This window comes from Macrosteles quadrilineatus, unplaced genomic scaffold, assembly GCF_028750875.1.
Source record: "Macrosteles quadrilineatus isolate MER2022 unplaced genomic scaffold, UCM_ALF_1.0 Scaffold_3__2_contigs__length_128488019, whole genome shotgun sequence".
In the NCBI taxonomy this organism is placed as follows: domain Eukaryota; kingdom Metazoa; phylum Arthropoda; class Insecta; order Hemiptera; family Cicadellidae; genus Macrosteles; species Macrosteles quadrilineatus.
In genome coordinates, this window is record NW_026542596.1 from 31,655,786 (window position 1) to 31,668,723 (window position 12,938).

The window sequence follows — 12,938 nt, forward strand, 5'->3', positions numbered from 1 at the left end:
CAAAATAAACATCACATCAATAACAACCAACAACAAACGAAGCATCAGTTATAGGTTAGGATTGTTAGGAATTATATAAAGGGGTTTAGGATTTTGTTTGGACTTTAGTAGCCTAGGTACAGTACTTTTTTAGATGAAATATCCTGTGTCAGTAAAGTAACAATTTACCGTTTATTTTATGAGTAGGCTATCATAGAAACCTTCATTATGAATCGCACTAACAATGAACTGGGTATTTATTGTACGTCATCTAATTTCATTACTGCAACTGTGACTATATCAGAGGTAAGTTTTAATTTAGCCTAGGTGTTCACGAAATAGTAGGCCTAAATATTAAAATATTGTGCTGATGAAATGTATTTATTTGCTTTTAACATGAAAATCATGCATTGCAATCGTCAATGCTATATAGACTAAGCAACACAAGAAAGAGGATTGGTGTGAACCTGGCAATAACTCCAGCCATAAGTAGTGCGCGCGCCCGAAAAAATCTATTGCTGGCCGTTTTGCGGCAAAATGCGACCGCGTAACATGAAACCGATGATGTCACCAGATAGAGGACAGTTTAACGGACACAACAGTATCAATATCATGTACCTGGGGAATAAGAAAGGGGGGGTAAAGTCAGCAATAAGTAGTGGGCGCGCCCGAAAAAATCTATTGCCGGCTGTATTGCGGAAAAATACGTCCGCAAGCAATAATAACGACGATGCCAACAGATAGAGGACACTTCAACGGACACGACAGTATCAACATCATGTACCTGGGGAGTAATTTAGGGGGGGTAAAACCAGCAATAAGTAGTGGGCGCGCCCGAAAAAATCTATTCCCGGCCGTATTGCGGAAAAATACGTCCGCGAGCAATAATAACGACGATGCCAACAGATAGAGGACACTTCAACGGACACGACAGTATCAACATCATGTACCTGGGGAGTAATATAAGGGGGGTAAAACCAGCAATAAGTTGTGCGCGTGCCCTTTCAAATCTATTGCTGGCCGTATTGCGGAGAAATACGTCCGCGAGCAATAATAATGACGACGCCAACAGATAGAGGACACTTCAACGGACACGACAGTATCAACATCATGTACCTGGGGAGTAATTTAGGGGGGGTAAAACCAGCAATAAGTAGTGCGCGCGCCCGATAAAATCTATTGCTGGCCGTATTGCCGAAAAAAACGTCCGCAAGCAATATTAACAATGATGCCAACAGATAGAGGACACTTCAACGGACACGACAGTGTCAATATCATGTACCTGGGGGGTAATATAGGGGGGGTTAAACCAGCAATAAGTTGTGCGCGCGCCCTTTCAAATCTATTGCTGGCCGTATTGCGGAAAAATACGTCCGCAAGCAATAATAACGACGATGCCAACAGATAGAGGACACATCAACGGACACGACAGTATCAACATCATGTACCTGGGGAGTAATTTGGGGGGGGGTAAAACCAGCAATAAGTAGTGGGCGCGCCCGAAAACATCCATTCCCGGCCGTATTGCGGAAAAATACGTCCGCGAGCAATAATAACTACGACGCCAACAGATAGAGGACACTTCAACGGACAAAACAGTGTCAATATCATGTACTTGGGGAGTAATATAGGGGGGTAAAACCAGCAATAAGTTGTGCGCGCGCCCGATAAAATCTATTGCTGGCCGTATTGCCGAAAAATACGTCCGCGAGCAATAACTTATTGCTGGTTTTACCCCCCTAAATTACTCCCCAGGTACATGAAGTTGATACTGTCGTGTCCGTTGAAGTGTGCTCTATCTGTTAGCGTCATCGTTATTATTGCTCGCGGACGTATTTCTCCGCAATACGGCCAGCAATAGATTTGAAAGGGCGCGCGCACAACTTATTGCTAGTTTTACCCCCCTTATATTACTCCCCAGGTACATGATGTTGATACTGTCGTGTCCGTTTAAGTGTCCTCTATCTTTTGGCATCGTCGTTATTATTGCTCGCGGACGTATTTTTCCGCAATACGGCCGGGAATAGATTTTTTCGGGCGCGCCCACTACTTATTGCTGGTTTTACCCCCCCCTAAATTACTTCCCAGGTACATGATGTTGATACTGTCGTGTCCGTTGAAGTGTCCTCTATCTGTTGGCATCATTGTTAATATTGCTTGCGGACGTATTTTTCGGCAATACGGCCAGCAATAGATTTTATCGGGCGCGCGCACTACTTATTGCTGGTTTTACCCCCCCCTAAATTACTCCCCAGGTACATGATGTTGATACTGTCGTGTCCGTTGAAGTGTCCTCTATCTGTTGGCGTCGTCGTTATTATTGCTCGCGGACGTATTTCTCCGCAATACGGCCAGCAATAGATTTGAAAGGGCGCGCGTACAACTTATTGCTGGTTTTACCCCCCTTATATTACTCCCCAGGTACATGATGTTGATACTGTCGTGTCCGTTGAAGTGTCCTCTATCTGTTGGCATCGTCGTTATTATTGCTCGCGGACGTATTTTTCCGCAATACGGCCAGGAATAGATTTTTTCGGGCGCGCCCACTACTTATTGCTGGTTTTACCCCCCTAAATTACTCCCCAGGTACATGATGTTGATACTGTCGTGTCCGTTGAAGTGTCCTCTATCTGTTGGCATCGTCGTTATTATTGCTCGCGGACGTATTTTTCCGCAATACGGCCGGGAATAGATTTTTTCGGGCGCGCCCACTACTTATTGCTGGTTTTACCCCCCTAAATTACTCCCCAGGTACATGATGTTGATACTGTCGTGTCCTTTGAAGTTTCCTCTATCTGTTGGCATCGTCGTTATTATTGCTCGCGGACGTATTTTTCCGCAATACGGCCGGGAATAGATTTTTTCAGGCGCGCCCACTACTTATTGCTGACTTTACCCCCCCTTTCTTATTCCCCAGGTACATGATATTGATACTGTTGTGTCCGTTAAACTGTCCTCTATCTGGTGACATCATCGGTTTCATGTTACGCGGTCGCATTTTGCCGCAAAGCGGCCAGCAATAGATTTTAGCGGGCGGGCGTACTACTTATTGCCAAGTTATTGCCAGGTTCACACAAGTAGAAAGAGGAGTAATATACCGTAATGAAATATGTAGGACCTAAAGTAAAGTGCAGCCATAACAAGATACAAATTGTAAAGAAAATACAACCTCTACAGTTGGACGTACAGAACTAACAATAAAATTGGCTTCAGCTGTTCTGTAAGGATGACAAATCTACTAAGGAAGTATGTTTTATCATAGACAAAAAGAATTAAATATAGGCTAGACTGTCAGCCGTACAGTGGTTACCTTGGTCACTATAGGTTCGGGCGCATACCGCTGTAAGTGCCGTGTAGCTACGTAGCGCGTAGGCCGTAACTACATGGCGCTCCCAGCGGTGTGCGCTAGAACCCATGGTAACCGCAGCACAGCTGACAGTCTAGGCCTATATTATATTTATTTTTATTTTTTTGCTATGGTTTTATCTATGCTCGAAAAACAACACTCGTAAAAGGAGTAACTTATTAGCATTATTTAAATGGAGAAAAGTGGTCATGCATTTGGAAAAGAAGACATTTCTCTGTTATTATTTATCCATTCTTAACAAATAAGGTACCATTGAAAACAAGATAAAATTTACTAGCTTTTATGTCTCCTACAATTTTTTTGTTAAGTTAACGGTTTTCTTGAAATTTGGAATCAAATATTTTAAATGGCTGCCTTTTTTGAAACGGTTAATGATTTTTATATATAATTTTAAACAAAGATAAGCTCTAATAAGATTAACATCTCTGCAAAATCTCAACGTTGTATCTCAAACCGTTTAGGAGTTATTAATGTTTTTGTAAAAAACACATAAATGCCGACAGTCTGTAAACTAGACACCACAGACCCATGTTCCTAAGGTGAAATGTGTTTGTCTTGACCTAAGCAATAACACTATACATGTGTACAGAGAGTTACGGGACACCCTGTATTTTATTTATTACCGTAAAATTTCTGTCCATGAATGAAGTTGATTTCATTTGATTTACTTAAAGATAATTATAATCTGCTTGGTATTGTTACCTTATAATAGTATACCGGTATTTAATATTTACAGGATTTGGACGTTGTGGGGTTGCCACCAATTGTTAAGTATGATGAGCATGACCCAGTACCAACGGTAGTAACTTTGGTGAACACTGTCTGGATCTTGCTACGGCAAAGGCAGGGACTGATCGATGGAAAACGAGGTTTAGAACAGACAATCACTAGTTTGTCTCAAGAACTGACATATCTGAAGGTATCATTGTCCACTGGATGTGTTAATAAACTAATTGTATTTTTTGTACTACCTACTATTCTGTTTTCTGTTATACAATTCCAGTAGCCCTATTGACACTGCCTGTGACTGATGGACAATTTGACTGTGGTGATGATTCAATTAATGAGTGCTTTTGTTGTACTTTGCTAATGTTAATTTTTGTGGTTATTTTGCATAGAATAAAATAAATTTCCTTTCCGTTGCATTTAGAATAGAATATATTTAAGGTTTAAACCATTTAGTACTAATGCATAACACAACAGCCTATTATATAATACATAATGCATAACAATATTTTGAGCATGTGGTACAAAGAGTTTCTGGCCAGAAGCTGAATTTGGTTTTGCAGATTAAAAAAAATTAGTGTTTTATTCATGAAATAAATCATGCGTCTCTAAAGCCGTGTTTACACGAAGCCAGTTGGCAGGCAGGTTACTTGCCTCAGGTAACTTGAAATACATTAGAGCCAGGTAACCTGCAACCTGTCTGCTCTACTGGCCTCAAGTGAACGCGGCTTAAAATGAGAGACCTTACTATATATACATTCTTTCACAAGGGTTAGGCCTAAGCCTACTTGTTAAATAACAACTAAATTTTACATTGAAATAAAGAATTAATATTATTAAGTAAAAATGTTCCAAAAATTGCAATTGCAATATTAAATGCAATGGTAAACCAGACCGCTCAAAATAAATTCATATTTTGCTTGATTTATTGATATTCAATAATTGATAATTTGATATTTAATTCAAATTTATTTAATTTGATATTCGATAACTAATGATACTTTTTATTCTTGCAGAAAAAACATGAGCAGCTCGAAAGTGCTTTTAATCACAATGAAAATCAACTGATCGATAAGAAAAAACTCCTTTTGTTAAAGACTGAAGATGATTTGGAAGCTTTGAAGAAAATCAAATCGTTAAAACAAGAGGTAGGTCTACGTCTAAGCTGATTATAATCAAGTATAAATTAAATTATTAAGATCCTACGTCCTCATCCAGGTGGTCAAAAGGTAGTGTACAAGAACAACTGTTGTGAAGACATACAAAAATTGAGGGTAAAAAAGATGTTGCACAAATGTTGGATGAATCTCAAGATATTTTAATTCTGTACATCTTTTCTCATTCAAATTGGTAAAAGAAGAAGTAAATAATACTCAAACATAAAAAAACTGCTTTAGAAACATAGCTTCATATTCATGTTAAATGGATTAAATCTGAGACTAAAAAGCCAATAGATTTTTGTCTGCAAGTGAGAGATTTTTAAGATCTATTAGAGTCCACTACACTTATAGTAACTTAGTTACTTATAATGGTTATCCTTAATAATTGTAAATTGTTTATCCTTTAGGCTCCACTGACATGATTTACTGAAAGTTTGGTTAAATATTTTGCTGTTTCTTGTTGGTTGTTTAATAGTCCTTTTACTGCAGGTGCATGAGATGAATCAACTTCTGAAGAGTAGAGAATGGCAGTTCAAGCACGACTTTAAAAGACAGCAAATTGAAATTGCTTCATTGCAATCTAAACTACGGGCTATACTAAGCAAGGAACAAGGTAAGATTTTTATACGTTAGGCCTATGGAACTTTTTGATGTTACTCATATTTATCATTACCCCCAATGCCGTTTTATGTCATCAAATAAAGTAGAATACCTCTTACAGCCGTAGTTGTTAATTTAGTGGAAACAATTCTGGTCGATCAACTTATTTATGCTCACATGAAATTGTTTAACATTCTTTCTAATTATAAAAATTAACCCTTTCAGTGCTGTGCGACAATATATCGTTGTGCGTATTATTCCCATTAAGTGCCATGGGAAAGATATGTTGTTGTGCACGTTTCATCCGAAAAGCGCAAAGCAACAATATCTCGTGCCAACCCAACTTTTGACTGTGTGAGTTTAAAGGTCCATATCGGTTGACTCGGTTATTCTTTTGAAACAGCAATGATTCCGCAATCGAGGTCCGATATATCGTCCCTTAGCACTTTTGAGATGAAAAATGTTAATTTTACAAATTTTTTTCTAGCATCCAAGACTTTGCTCCAGCACCAATAGAGTTTTAATAAATTCTTGCCTTTAAATATAGAGGTTGTCATTGATTCCCGACCTGATTGGATTAGGTACAAATTGTGGTTTTTTTTAAAGTTGTTGTAACTTAAGTTTTGTTATAAAGTTTTACGAGTTGGATTTATAATGATTTTAAACCACAGCTCAAAGTTAGACTGTAACTATCTGTGGGTTTGATAATTTTCATAGGCAAAATGTGTACAAATGCTACAACCATCAAAGACATAAAATAATTTATTTGGTTAATCTTTAATCCCCAACGTTCATTAACTTTTTTACTGTTGTCAAGTTTCAAGTCTGTAAATTTAAGTATAACAATTATATCTAAAAAATTTTGGTCAGTCATATAAAGTTTGGTTAAACTAAATTAACAGTTGTAATTTTATTTTTCAGGCGAGAAATGGAAAGGCCCCTCTGACAGTTCAATAGAAAGGAAATCATTCTCCAGGTAGGGAACAATTTGTATTGTTATTCTTAAGTTGTAATTTTGGCTAGGTTATTGAAAAAACATTATAACCTGTGTTTTTACTTCTACACGTTCATTCCAACGTTAATAAATTGTTATTTGAATCCAAAGTGTGCAATTTGTGGCACGGGAGTGTACTTTTCAACTTTTTGATGTCCATTCTCTTTCAACACAGCTGATACAGGTTATTTGCCCGTACAATATCCTAACAAACAGCTGATAGTTTCCATAATATCGGGTCCTTACCTACTAAGTCTAATTCCAGGTTTTTTTCAGTAGGAATTGGTTTTCCATTAAATACTTATTTTTAAATACATGCTTATTCATATTTAAACATGTAAAGTCACAACTTCTGGTCAGTGCAAAGTGGCGGAATCACTATTTACATGAACTAACGTCTAGGAAATATTTATTCTGACTCTTTACGAGAAGAAATTGATGTCTATGTTTTTACAGAAATGAAGACCTGCTTAAGAAGTGTATTTGTCGGCTTGAAAATAACATTCAACTACTTGTGAAGGAAAATCTCGAACTACGGCGTCTGTTGGACGGTGTCAGCTCAGAAATGGCAGAGTTATTGAAGGCGCGACAGAGTCAGGTATTACCATACTCATTCATAAACGATTCACTTTTTTCCCCCTATATTCACTCCATTTGATCCCATGTTATTCAGCACATCATTTGGTGATGAATTTCTCACACAAAACTTATGTTATGTTGCGGATGCAGTTGCTTCAACCTCTCAAACAAGCTGGGTTAGCCCTATTTCCCTACAATTCCTCATTCAGCTTCAAACTTTATCCTCTATCCTGTTTATATTGTGACTGCCTAATGCAATGTAAGTAACAAATATTGATATCAAAAATCCCTAGGTGCTTAGTCAAACTTTGATCTATTTGAGACTTAATTCTGAAAAATGTAGTTACATAAGTTACAATAATGGCATATTTCTTTATGTTTGCATCACTATTGTTGGCTTTAGATAATTTTGTTGACACAATTATGTACTCCGCAGGTGGATGTTACTTGAAAGACTACACTTCCATTTTCAGTGTTTATCGCCACAACAATGAAACTCCTCAAGTATTCAAGGGAGGAAAACTAAGCACTAAAGAAGGTTACAACTAACAACACTAGAACCACTATCCTTGCGTTTTTGGGGATGTATACAATCAGTGTAGGCTAAAAAAAGTTATGTAGAAGACTCGTGCTTAGATAAAACAATGACATTTTTGTTTGTTCCTTGATCATTTAAACACTTTGATTAACAAGTTTATGAAATAGTTTCCTGAAATAAAACCAACAAATCTTTGACAATTAATTAATTATTTTATGCTTTAATAACATAAATATAAAAAATAAAAACAATACAACACAATAATACAAAACAATAACATAAAACTAAAAAGGTGTGTACTGAATAAACCAATAGGCTAACAAAGCCTAAGTGTAATTTAAAGGTTATTTCCTAAGATACTTTGTTCAATTATTACACTACAATTATTATACTCCTTGTAGCCTATATAAATTTTTCAAAATATGTATCATTCAGTAATCAGACATATTTAACGTGACTTTGAATAGAAAAGAAAAATGCTATCATAGGAAATTACTTGAACTAGTAACTTCCTTGAACTAGTGACTAGTACTGCTGAATAGAAATTGTGCGCTGTTATTGTTGATAAACTTTTAATAAATTTATTTGAAATATTGTTGTAGTTTTTCCCTTGCTTTTCCTTTCTATCTATATCAAAATAGAGAATAATTAATAACACAACACTTTAGGTGTTGAGCACATTATCGAGAACTAGTTAGCCTATCTTTGATTGTATTTTCATTTTCACATATCAAAAATATATGTGGGTAAAAGAGTTAAAAAATATGCAAGTTTTCATCAAATTTAGCTGATAATCTCTTATACATTCATGGTTCGGGTGGTTGAATTAAAAAATAAACAAATGTATTACAAATACTCAAGTATCAGCATGATGACATCTATTAGCCGACAATAAATGAGATAGAGGAGTTTAGTTTTCTTTGACCACTCAATTTTAGGCCAGAGTCCTATTAAAGTCATCACTAGTAAGGTGTGCGATAAGTTGTTGGTTACCAATACCATCCTGATCTGCAATCAGATTTTGTATTTGAAATGAAAAAAACAACAACAAAATAACAAAAGGAATAACAATGAAGTAACAATAAGGACGAAGATAACAATAAAGAGCAACAAGGACAACAAAACATAAAAAAACATTTAACAAATTAATTAGAGATTAAATTAATGAGTAGATAGGTCATCTTCACTAATCAAGTGGAAGCGAGCTGATCAATCTCCTGAAACCTGTGGTGCTACAGTTGAAGAAATCAATTTCAGGTGGTAGAGAGTTTCCAAGGGCTTGTATGCGTGCGATGGCACTGTCCTGTTCGTAGAGCGTAGCATGGTAAGACCTAGCAAACAGCTCCCTGATCTGAGAGATCTGATCTTGAGGAGAGGAATTATGTATCAGCTGTTTTTTAACTGCAGCTACAAAAAATAACTGGAACTGACAATTTACATGGACACACTTTCAAGGGCTGTAGGGCGGAAACTGGATTTTCCCAGCCTTGGAACCAACTCTAATCGATTTCACATGGCCTTGTAGCCAAATACCCCACAATAAACAAAAAAAAATAAAAATTCTCGGTCAAAAATACAATTTTTGTCCATACATGCTTGTTATAGAGTATAGGATTTTTATCGTGTAAAAGTGTCAAACATGAAGCACTATTTTTTAGTAGATAGGGAAGTCAATCCTTTAATTCTTAAGTCCTTTACCATAATAAGACATGAAAGCATCAGGAATTGACAACAAATTGAAACTATTGAAAGCAATATGAATTGGGCCAACATTTATTGGTTTTTAGTTGGTTCATATTTATTCTTCAATAATTTCTAACAAAGAAGCCAACATCTTAAGTAGGCATTGTTAAATTATCGATTTAGTTAATAATTTTATTTTTATTTTGTTTTTATTTGCTTTAATTTAGCTAAATAACTTATATAATAAACTAGCAGAGTACTCGTCCTTTGTACGGGGTTGACATATAAGTATAAAATGCTTATTGCAGTTATACTCAAGCCTTGCGTTTGCAATGAGGTGGGACACAGTTTGATAAAATTTGCTTCTTTAAATTTACAGTATTCTATAGTATTACACATATACCATAGCCATAATGTTCTACCGCACTTCACCTAAACAATAGATAAAAATAAATTATAATAAATTCGCAAAAAAATCACAAATTTATAATGATTCATTAAATTAAAAACAGAAATATAACTGTAAACAATCCTACTTTTGACAGTTCTCATTGCGTATCACAGTTTTTTGTTGCTGCTTAGTTCAAATTAGCTGTTTTCAAATGCAAAAAAATATAGTGCCTTTTATAGCACCCTTTTGGTAAATCTTATAAATTTTTAATGCTTTGCAAATCATGGAACCAACTTTTTTAGTTGAAACAGCTGACTAATTTATTTAATTCCCTTTTAAATATTATGAATACTGTTAAGGTTAACATGGGGAACTACAGAGCCACTGGGGCGGAGCCCGAAAGGATATTTGAGATAAGAATATGCCTATATGTTAATCGGGAATGTGAGCTATCATCATGCCAAATTTCAGCCCAATCCGTCCAGTAGTAATGCGTTATTGAACTTCAAACAAACACACAAACTTTCACATTTATAATATTTATACTGTACTGTAGTAGAGTTAAAATTTAAAAACGTACGTTTTCAGGAAAAGCACTTTGCATTTTTTCCCCCTTTTTTCAAAACTTTTATTATTTTTATTTCATTAACATTTGTTGAAGTTTCATAAAATATCCATGGTAACGCAACATCTTTGGTATTTTTTTTAAAAAAAGAGCATCTTTAGTGGTAAAACACAAAATCCTGTCACGACCATAACAGACGTTTAAATGAATATTAAAAATAGTTAGGCCTAATATTATTTTTATAAGTATGTTTTGCTATAAACTAATTTACTTTTATGACCATTATACAATAAAAAGGTCACTGAGCTTTTGGTATATTTGGTCTTTCTAGAAAAAAAAACTCAAAAAATTGAAAAAAGCCAATAAAATCTTTTTAAGTTTGTATAACTCCGAAAAACTTACCTGAGACCCAAAAAATCGTTATGTTTGTATAGAGTTGTGCTTCTTTTGTGAATAAAACATTGAAATATGACGATATTTTAATTTTTGAAATTTGTATGATAGAAATCATAAACGTGATGGTCAGGGACAAGCGGTACGGTCGTGAATTTTCTGAAATAATCTAAATCTTTCTAAACAATCCTTCAATTATACTGTTAGTTATAATAAAAATAAGTGTTTCAATTGAACTAAACTGTTCAAATTACAATTATATTAAAGTTATTGTCACGACCAAACACACTATAGTTTTTGGACCATCTCAATAGTATTAACTCCAACATAAAGTTCACGATGGAAGAGGAAAGAGACAGGAAACTGCCATTCTTGGATGTAATAACTACAAGGAAGGAAAACTGAACTATAGGCCATGCTTTGTACAGAAAACCAACGCATACCAACAGATATTTAAACACTCAATCACATCACCACCCGGCACAGAAAAACGGCATATTAAACACACTGATAAATAGAGCAATCCGCATCTCAGACATGGAAAACAGGATCAGTGAAGAAAAAGTAAAAGTGATAACTTCGGCCCTCTTAAGCAACGGTTACGGAAAAAATGATTATTAAGAGAGCTTTTAAAAGACAGGATTGTAGGCTAACACGAGTAGCAGCAACCGATAACCAAAAAGTCGGTGACAACAGAGAGAGAAGACATAATTCGTATCTTCCTTATGTGAAAGGGACATCGGAGAAGATTGGCAGGATTCTCAAAAAATACGACATCACGCCAGTATATAAGCCTCTGAGAAAAATGAGCTCACTCCTACCCAATGGAAAAGACAAATTACCCCTAAGCGCACTGGGTGTATACAAGATTCCTTGTTCCTGTGGCAAAGTTTACATAGGAGAAACCAAACGGATGATTTCAACTAGATTGAAAGAACACATTCGCCAGACCAAACAGGAAAATACTGAAAAATCGGCAGTAGCAGAACACAGCTTCATGACGAAACACGCCATAGATTTTGACAAAGTTGTACTCGCTAAAGAACCATATTTCTACCATAGAAAAATCAGAGAAGCAGAGAAGCTATTGAAATAAAAATACATCCAGGCAATTTTAATAAAGATGACAGCTACAAGCTTCCACAGTCATGGAATCCGGTATTACGTCAGCTTGTTTACTAGAAACTACTAGAAACAGCCAGAGCAAGGGGTGTATGCTCCTGCATTCCACGCGCGCGCCGATGATCTCGTACTAGCTATAAGTATACCTGGACGGACTTCTCTGACTACTGACTTAGTCTCAGCGTCTCAGCCTAGCCACTGAGGATGCCACTTCATAGTAAGGGCGAAACGTCTGGCAGTGAAATACAACTGACGACGCGGTTGACGCCGAAAACCATCACCATGGATTTCAATGACAACGGCCGCGAAAGCCTACGCATTAAGACAAACACACTATAATCCATAAGGCTGGATTGGTCGTGAAAAAACCGGCGATGGTCGTGAAATTACGTGTTATTTGGCTCTGTTCTGGCGGTAGCCCTGCACCTCATGTTCGAGGATACAAAGTGAACTTCTAGGTTAATCTAGCAGTTGAAATATCTTATAAACAAAAATTAACACCATGTCTACTTCATCGAATGACTACGTACGGTCATGGCCACACCAAAATTACAAAAAAACACAATCTTTCTTTTATTAATCTTGTAATTCCTCCTTTCAACTCGAAACGACCGGCACTACAATCCTGACGTACACCCCGAACTAGTCTCTAAAACCAACTGACTCCATCGACGCCAGGCTTGCCACTGTCGTGCTCCAAAGTTAAAAATGTTTCCCAAATGGTCGTGACGCCAAATCGAGGGACAGACTTATTTTGTCATGGTAGTCAGTTTGCAATGACAATAAAATTATAATATGCTCCTTTTTTGTAAGTTTAATAACCATTGATGGCATAAAAATA

The 12,938-nt window shown here is 36.2% G+C and overlaps 1 protein-coding gene across 1 annotated transcript; it reads left to right on the forward strand.

Moving 5' to 3' along the window:
* Positions 1-48: 48 nt before the first annotated feature.
* On the forward strand, positions 49-8,536 carry LOC128990141 (uncharacterized). Its single transcript, XM_054412405.1, has 7 exons — positions 49-285; positions 4,083-4,265; positions 5,089-5,220; positions 5,722-5,845; positions 6,754-6,808; positions 7,283-7,424; positions 7,842-8,536. The coding sequence occupies exons 1-7, from the start codon at positions 208-210 to the stop codon at positions 7,854-7,856; spliced, it is 729 nt and encodes a 242-aa protein (XP_054268380.1). The 5' UTR covers positions 49-207; the 3' UTR covers positions 7,857-8,536.
* Positions 8,537-12,938: the final 4,402 nt, after the last annotated feature.

Coding starts and splice junctions, on each gene's coding strand:
- LOC128990141 (XM_054412405.1), top strand. CDS start 208: ATGAATCGCACTAACAATGAACTGGGTATTTATTGTACGTCATCTAAT. Junction 286..4,082: donor CAACTGTGACTATATCAGAG/GTAAGTTTTAAT, acceptor TAATATTTACAG/GATTTGGACGTTGTGGGGTT. Junction 6,809..7,282: donor GAAAGGAAATCATTCTCCAG/GTAGGGAACAAT, acceptor ATGTTTTTACAG/AAATGAAGACCTGCTTAAGA.